The sequence below is a fragment of the Echinops telfairi genome, unplaced genomic scaffold (assembly GCF_000313985.2).
Source record: "Echinops telfairi isolate 266 unplaced genomic scaffold, ASM31398v2 ScPeMD7_7414;HRSCAF=8452, whole genome shotgun sequence".
In the NCBI taxonomy this organism is placed as follows: Eukaryota; Metazoa; Chordata; class Mammalia; order Afrosoricida; family Tenrecidae; genus Echinops; species Echinops telfairi.
Window position 1 is genome coordinate 2898473 of NW_022111314.1, and position 8877 is coordinate 2907349.

At 58.4% G+C, this 8877-nt stretch overlaps 1 protein-coding gene across 1 annotated transcript in view; it reads right to left on the reverse strand.

Annotated features, from left to right (window-relative positions):
- Positions 1-336: 336 nt before the first annotated feature.
- The window catches only part of CDH26 (cadherin 26), a 48170-nt gene continuing 39629 nt past the window's right edge, over positions 337-8877 (reverse strand). The window contains 1 exon segment of the mRNA XM_030887489.1: positions 337-519. Within this exon segment, the coding sequence (XP_030743349.1) occupies positions 337-519 (183 nt within the window).

Consider the following 8877-nt stretch of genomic DNA (forward strand, 5'->3'; position numbering starts at 1 on the left):
CGCTGAGAAGTGGGAGTCACCGAAACATGAAGAAAAGGTTCACGTTGCGAAATCTAGTTCCATCTCCCTCCGCCTGTTGCTGCCAAACCAGTCAGCCATCTAGAAATTCTGTACCCGGCTACCCTCCCCGCCAGGCTGCTCCTGACTGGGAGGGAGCAAGAACTCGCGTCAGTAAATTCGAGTTTCCCTAGAATACCTGAGCAGACGGAGTCTTTGTTCAGAGTCCTTCCTCCTGGGGCGCAGAGGTTACATCTCCCGTTTAAAGATATAAATAAAGAGGAAAGAAGAATTCCTTCCCCCCCATGAATCTTCCCACCCTCCAAACTGCCCATGTTGTCAGGAAGAGAATATTATCTCCAGGGTGTTCGCTTTTGACCCCATGCTGTAGAGCAAGTCCAGGGGCAGGTCCTCCTCAGAGAGGGAGAGGGAGCTGAGGGTCTCTGCTATGTCGGACTCCCCCTCCTCGGAGTAAACATGAGGCTGGTACTGGGAGTCAGGGTCGTCTTCCAGGATGTCCAGCTAGGGAAAACCAGGGAGAGAGGTTAGACTCCACACACTGCCCTGTGACCCCAGCAGACCGGCACGGGGTGCTACATGACCACAGGCTGGGCCCACATCCCTGACGGCCACACAGGCTTCCACAGACCCCCTGCCTGCTCACCGCCATGACTACTTCTGCCCGCCATCCAGCTCCTCTGCCCTGTCCGGTGCACAGCCTCCCCCCACACTCACACCACGACCAGTGCTTCAGGTCAAGCCTGCCACCACACCTTGTGGCCGGCCGGCCGGCCAGGGAGCAACCAGACCCACCATGCCTCCCTAGTGCCAGCGTGGGGCAGCCACGTGACCAAGGATGCCAGATGGTGAGAGGCCCCAGTGTGTGCCTCTGCCTACACAGACCTCCCTGGGGTCCCTGATGGCGACAGGGGTTAACATGCACGGCTGTAAATACCCAAAGGTGGGCAATTCCAGTCCACCTGGCGACCTGTGTCCATAAAGTTTACAGCCTACAACACCCATATGTGACCCTGGGAGGCCATGAGATGGAATCGGCCCCTCAGAGCTCCCATCTAATCCTGTGCTCGCTCTGTCCTCTGCCAGCCAGCGTCCCCATGTGCCTAGTGGATCAGAGAGCCACGCAACAGAGGGAGCCTGCCTCCATGGGTCCCAGTGGGACGGCTAAAGATCCACATGGATCCTATCCTGACCCGGCAAGGCGAGGATGGCTCCCGGGTTCAGGGGCCCAACCTCCCTGATGAGCCCCCTGCTAACCAACCTCTCCACACAGACCAAACCCCAACCGCGCATGGTCACAGTCAGGTCTGACAAACAGCCCAGAGCTGCCTCTGCGGCGTTCTAAGATGGCCACTCTTTGTGGAAGTAGAAAGCCTCATCTTTCTCCTTGGGAGCAGCTGGGGGGTTCAAACTGCTGACCTTGTAGTTAGCAGTTCCACGTGTAACCCACTGGAACATCAGGGCTCTCCACACTGCAGGGCACTCCACACTAGAGCTCAGAAACTGCTCCCCTCCTCCGCCTGCCTAAAACCCCGGTCAATGCCCATGACTCTGACCCCTGAGGACATTCAAACGCCAAAGAACCACAGCCTGTCTTCCTGAGCAGGGCCAGCGGGGTCCATCTCTGGGGCCCTGGGAGTGTCTGAGTCCCTCCTCTGAGCCTTCACACCTGCTCTGCCCAGGAGGAGCACCTCCTTGCCAGCCTCAAGCTGGGGGCCTCCAGGCCACAATGCAGGGCCTATGCCACTGTCTGGGGGCCCATGGTTCCTACGCACGAAACACCCCCAACATCCTGTGGCCTGCCAGAGGAGGCCTTTCTGTGAGTGACTCCTTTGGGGGGTTTGCAGGTACCTGTGGGAGCCTCACCTGTCCCCGAGTGATGCAGGCTAGAAGGGCAGGATGCTCCTCCCTCCCACCACTAAGCCCCCAGACCAGCCCTGCCCAGGCATTGGCAGTCCGGGCACATCCTTCCGGAGGCGGAATAGATCATGAATGGGGGGCGCTGCTCGGACTCAACCTCAGAACTCCCAGGGTGGGGACAGGCATGCTTTCCAGCCTGAATCTGAAGCTTCCCGGGGCCCGTAAGATCAATAATTCATCACAAACCCCCAGCCAAGTCCGGAGGCTGCCAAGGAAAAAGCAGCCCTGCTAAGCAGCCGTGGGTCTGTTTTCCCTCCACTCCAAACACCGCACGCCAAGCTCTGAGCTGGGCCGAAGTGTTTGCCTGCTGCCTGAGGGGGCTGGGGGAGGAGGGGTGCATGCACACGTGTCCGCACACATGCCCCAGCCAACAGACACCCTGGGGTAGCCACCTCTCTGACTGTGGCCACTAGCCCGGTGGCTTGCATGTAGCCGTGAGTCTGGGGGCTAGGAGCTGTGACCACCAGCCTCCCCATGACTAGCGGGAGGGGTGGGGGGAGGAGCTTTCAGCAGAGCTTCCAGACTAAGAGCCTACAAGGAAACCCACTGGCTTCCACCAAGTCAATGCTGACTTGCAGTGACCCCGTAAACTGAGCAAAACTGCCCCAGTGGTTTTCTGAGGCTGTAGATCTGTGGATCTGTCCGGGAATCAACAGTCTCATCTTTCTCCGAGGAGCTGGTGGACGAGAACTGCGGACCTTGAACTGCACAGTCCAGTGAGCAACCCACAGTGCCACTGGAAAGAAAGGCCTGGTGATCCCCCGGTGGGACCGGAGAAGGGCAGATGTGGGGCTGGCCACTGACTCCCTGGATTCAGAAGCACTGAAAGTACAGTGGCTGCCACCAGGGGCACAGCCGTGAACACAGGCAGTGCGCTGGAAGAGGGCCTGCCACGAGCCAACTGGACAGCTGGCAGCCCCCCAGCACACACCTGCAGACACACCCACCCGGGCAGCCACGGTGGGGGACAGCTGTACACAGGCGCCCTGGTGCAACAGGGAACTCCCGGGTCCCTTGGGGAGAGAAAGAGAAGGCGGTCTGCTCTCATAAAGACGGACACCCACAACCCCTAGTAGTCCTACTGGATGGTCGTGAGCAGGGATGGGCCCGGGGCCGTGGGCCAGAGGGAGGAGAATGAAGGAGCCCAAACTGCGGAAGCATGCTGCCTCTGGGGGGGCTGGCCTCCACGTGTTTAACAGGTGCCAGAGGACAAGGGGCAGGCAGGTGGGGGCAGCTCCCTCGAGGCACAGGTCGGCATCCCTCAGCTGGCCTGCAGGCCAGACTCTCCAGAGAAGGTCATCTAGATCCCAAGGCCCTGACCAGGGAGACCACTGTGCCCAGCCCGCAGCAAGACACCACCTTCGTCTAGATCAGTGATTCTGGAGGGGCCGGAGGGGCCACGGGCCTTCCCTAGAAGCCACCAGTCTGTCCCACTCCCCTGCCTGATGTGACGCCACTGGCCCTGAAAGGGCAGCAAGCAGGCCCTGTCCCCCGGCCCGGGCCTCCCTGGGGACACCCCAGCCCGGGTACTTGGTCCTCCTTTTCATTGGCTCCAGATTAGTAATATTTGTCATCAGAAAGGGAAGGAACCCCTACATCTGTCTGAGGGGACGTGCCCCCTGGCTGCTCTGGGACGCCAGATGGGATGGCACCCATAGAACTCCGAGGAAGCTTCTAGCAGGGGTCTTGCTTCATGGGGAGAATCCTGAGATTATAGATGGAGCTGAATGCAAGCCATTGGTGTTTGGACCTGCTCTTCTCTGACTCAGCCCTCTAGACGCTTTAAAAACCGACTTACCAGGAGCTGGGGAGATGGGGGCGTCTGAGGATACCGTGATCTTGTAAACTTCTTCCACAAATCCCAGCGCATACGGCTGCTCTCCAGCCACGTGGAGTCCCTGTGTTTGTGGGCTGCTTGGAACTGAGTCCGAAAGCGTGGATGACCACAAAACCCGTGGGAACACTGAACGCTTCGGCCAGTCTTGTTGGTAGGGAGTTCTTGGTGGGCCCTCCTCTGATAGCAGGCCTCTGCTGCTATCAGTGCTCTAGCGTCTGCACGCACGGCATGGTCCCGAAGGCCCCCTTAGCTAAAAACCCCGGTCTACTTGTGTGAATCACAGCAGAAACCTTAGGACTTTGGGCGTATTCTTAGCAACCCAGAAGCGAAAAAAAGAAGAAGCAGTAATTGTGCCTTTGAGACAGTGGATTTAAGGACAGGTGTGTGTCTGCCAACAGTCACTTGGGCAACCACGCATTCATCCGTGTTCCATACGGCTTATGGGCTTGGCTTTTAAAGAGCAAGTTGCTCCCCTTCTGTTTATTATCCCCCTGGCCCCCCACCCCCTTTATTTTTTTGGTTTTGTTTTTGAATGCTTGAAGCAATTTCATGTGTAATTGCCAAAAATGGGAAGAAATGCCCTTCAGTAGGTGAATAGGTTTCATCCTACTGGTTTTACAGGAGCCCCAATGGCAGAGTGGCTTAGATGTTGGCCTGTGCCTGCAAAGTCAACAGTTTGAGCCCACCAGGCACTCATTGGGAGAAAGACGAGGCTAGCTGTCCACATAAAGAGTTGCAACCTTGGGAATGCACAGGGGAAGTTCTACTCTGTCCTATGGGAGCCCCCATGAGTCAGCAATGACTGGACAGCAGTGAGGTTGGAGTTTGGGGGTAGCATAGAGGGTTATGTGTTGTCCCAGTAACGACAGGGTCAGCAGTTCCAACCCACTCGCTGCTCCTTGGGAGGAAGAGGCGGTTTTCTATCAGAATCGATGGGAAGGCAGTGAGGGGCTTTGAGCCCTTGTGAAGATGTCCAGCCCTGGAAAAGCTTGGGAGTGGCTTCTTTGCTCTGTCCTAGAATCCTGCAGCCCTGGACCGTGGGTGGGACACAGGTGAGGCAGAGGACATGGTGCAAGCAGCCCTCAGGCTTTGTCTGGCTAGCAGGCAGGTGGCTGCGGCAGGGACTGCAAGGTGGATGCTGCTCCTGCTGCCTGAGCAGGTAGAACCAAGAGCAGGGCCAGGTGAGTCCACCCCCTCCTGGCGCACTCCCTCTCTCCGCTCCACCACTGCCCGCCCCGCCTCTGCCTCCGCTGGCATCCAAGCGTCCCAGCAGCAGCAGTGGCCCAGGACCAAAGGGACATGCCCATGGAGTCCTGCCTCACCTCTGTGCACAAGCTCTCCCTTGAGTCTGAGCCCAAACGCAGCCGCACGGGATGGACAAGGCATTGGATTCTTGATAAGGAGCTTTCCATCAAAACTTTGATAAGATACCACAGCCCTGGGCCTCAAATACCTCTCTCCTCACTAGATCAGAGAAGCACATTTGTGCTCAGATAATAGCTAGGTAAATTGGAAACCCAAATAAAGTCTTTAGCTTTGTTCCAACATCAACACGCTGACTTTGATAACACCCCGTGGTTCTGGGAGAGGCTGCCAAGGGGCCGGGGAGGGGTCAGGGCCCAAGTGGAGGGTACAGAGGACTCTGGCTAACTTCCTGTGAGTCTACAAATATTTGCGCCCACATCCTAGTGAAAGCAAATAACTGGTTCTGTAACTCTCGTATTGTTGCTAAGTGTCTTCAAGTCAGTTGCACTTGGAACTGCCCCTGGGATGGAGCAGAACTGTCCTGGGGCGTCCTAGGCTGCATCTCTGTGGGGACAGGCCCTTGTCCCGTGGAACTGCTGGGGGTTCGACCACCCAGCTGTTCATCAGAAGCCGAGCGTGGACCCTCTGCACCCCAGGGGCTGCTGGGAATCTGCATGCAGACCGTTCAGAATGTGTGTGTCCACGCCGGGGAGGGACAGATGCACTGGGCAGGAGTTGGGAACTACAAGTCTGGACCGGGCTGAGGGCGAAAAGCCCCTGCTTCTTACCTTCCAGATGACCTCCAATGGGCTCAGAGGGACACCAGAAAACGTATTTGGGGCACCTTTAGAGGAGCCCTGTAGATGTAGCGGGTTAGGCATTGGGCTGCTAGCCACAAGGTCAGCAGTTTGAGCCCATCGGTCCCTCCATGAGAGAAAGATGAGGCTTTCTGCTCCCTTAGAGATTTCCAGAGGGGCAGTTCTACCCTGTCCACGGGCTCACTGGGCGTGGGGCTGGGCTGGGCGGCAGTGAGTGTGCAGCTGCCGGGTGACCATCCAGGACGACAGCAGCAGCAGCAGGGAGGATAATGAGGGGCGTGTTCTTGGGCACCGTCAAGGGGGTTAGACTCACAGGGACGTCGCATGACAGGGTCAGGTGCCCTGAGGGTGCCTAGAGTGTCATCTTTATGGGAGCAGACGTCCAGGCCTTGTCCCTCAGAGCTGCTGGGGGTGGGTGGGACGGACCGCCCACTGCCGGCCAGCAGCTGAGCATCACCTCTCTGCACCACCAGGCCCCTTGTGGTGAGTGTTGCAGACGGGCAGATGGGTGGGTGGTGTGCCAGTCCCATGGGGACTGCACTCCTCAGATGCTCATTGACTGTGTGTTCTTTCTACCCAAACCTTCTAGAAGGTCCAGCCCTCAGGGCACCAGCATGCGGGATGTTCCCCAGAACAGAGGTATCCGTAACTCACCATAGTGTCCAAGGTCAAGCGCAGTATCCTTGGGAGCGTGGGGTCCTTGTCCTAGGGGCGTCAAAGAACAAGTGACTCAAGAGGGGACTTTGAATCCCCATCGCTCCTGCATGCGGGAGCACGCAAGGTAAGCAGGGTGCTAGGAGCAGGAATTGGGGGAGGGGGTTGCCAAGGATAGAGGAAGGAAATGACTGCCCCCAAAGGGTGCTATGCACTCACTGCAAACATGTTCGCTGTGACAGTCTACTGTCCCTGTCACCCTGCACACAGTCCCTTCCCAGCAACGCCACCAGCCGGCAGAGAACTGCACCCCGCTCCAGGGGGGTCTGGGTGTCAGCTTCGCAGAAGCCAGTTGGTCCCCTGACCTTTCTCCTGTGGGGGCCGCCGGCCGACCACCAGCCGCATCTAAACGCTGGACATGCAGCTGAACATGGCGCGCTGGGAGGGGCCTGGACAAAGGAAGCCAGGGGGATCTGGGGGATGGGGTGGGGCTGTGCCTCAGATTCCTGTTTCCTTAACCGAGGCCCCCCCAGTTGTGAAATAAAAATGTTAGCAAAGATGAAGCGGGCAATGGGCCTTGGCCATGGTCTCATTTACTATACGTTCTGGTGTGCAGCAGATTTTAGCGTCGCAGGCGCCTCCATAAATCACAAGTGACAACTGCACTCGTGAGTCCCCACGCGCTCACCGAGTATCCACAGGACGCTGGGGGCGGGGAGCCAGGAGACGCCAGGGCCTGGAGGCTCCTCCCAGTCTAATGGGGCTGCCCGAGGCCTCCCCACAGCGAGTGGTGAGAATTCAGTGGGATTCTCTCTGCAGGGGGTGTACCCCAGGGGTGCTCAGTAAGCCTGACCTAGGACTGTCATTCCCAGGGGAAGGGTTGACAGACTGGTTATAGAGACCCCTTGCCGCCGCCACGCGTCAGCGTGGAGCTGTGCTCCGTGGCTGCGTTTGGGAAGAAGACCCTCTGGTCTTTCTTCAGCGGCACACTGACCGCTGACCACTGACCTTCAGGCTGGCAGCCCCGTGCAGTCTCGCTCGCTCCCGGCCCACCGGCTGGTTAAGGTGAAAGGAAGGAGCAGCGACCCCAGGTCTCCCCCTCCCCTCGTGGTCCCCTGTGTTTCCCCAGGTACAGGGTGCAAAGCCCATCACAAGGGTCAGCAAGCAACCGCCTGAGGGACGAGCCGCGCCCCACCCCCCACCTATTATCATTTATGTTTCATCAGAGCCCAGCCATGGCCGTGTGGAGGAGGGGGAAGGGGGCCTTTCTGCAGGTGGCGAAGGGGCAGAGCTGAGGCCATCTCTTCGGCCACGCACCCAGGAGATAGGACACAGACGAGTGGACACTGGGGGTCATCCCAGGATGGATTCCTGTCATTGTGCCATTTGCGAGGAAGTGACTCGGCCCCTAACTCCTGGCCAGTGGCTGCCATTCCACCAGTGTCCCAGCGCCCTTCAGTGCCATCCCCCGCCCCTCCCGACTCCCCTAGGGTTCTCGCTACTTCCCCGGTCCATTCTAGGGAGAGGACCGTCCTCTGGCACGGTTCCTTACTGCTGTCTTTTCCACTGCGTAAAACGGGGTTCTCCTTTCCAGTCATGATCTCGTTCCCTTTTCAGAGAAATAGCTTCCTTGGGAGGGAGACCATGTAAGGAAACCCGTTTCTAAACGACCAGACCTGTGGCACAGGGCCCCAAGCAGAGTGCCAGTCAGCAGTGCGTGTGGCAGCCCAGCTGGAGGCTGGAGGCCAGCTAGGAGCGTGGCAATCTGGTTCTGAAAAGTCGGTGTGGAACCCCATGGAGGGCACTGCCACGCAGACACACATTCCAGCTCTACTCGCCAGAGCGGACATTCCAGACAGTAATAGGTGGGCTGACACAAGTGCTGTATGGATTCCGCACAGATGGGGAGGCGGTACTCACGAGGGGAGGATGGGGAGCCTCGAGGAGCCCTGGTGGGAGGGCTACAGGTTGGGCTGCTCACCGTGAGGCCAACAGTTTGAAACCACCCAGGGTTCCTCGGGAGAAAGACGAGGTCTTCTGCTTCCCTAAGGAGGTGCAGCTTCAGAAACCTACAGGGGCAGGTCTGCCCTGACCCGTAGGGTCACCGTGAGTCGGTGTGGACTCCACACAGTGAGTTTAGTTTGGATATGCATGTTTGAGGCTGCTGCGTGCGACCAGGACAAGGCTCTGGCAAGGAGAGACTCTGTTCCCTGGAACGGAGTCTCACATTCATGCTGGGCTTTGGGGGTGGGGCGTTGGGGTTGGCCTAGCTTCAGGGGTTCTTTCCGGGTGGGGTGGGTATAAGAGTGGGGTGGAACTGGCTTCAAGGGGGCCTTTCTGGGGTGGATGTGGGATTGGGGTGAGACCAGCTTCAGAGGGGGCTTTCTG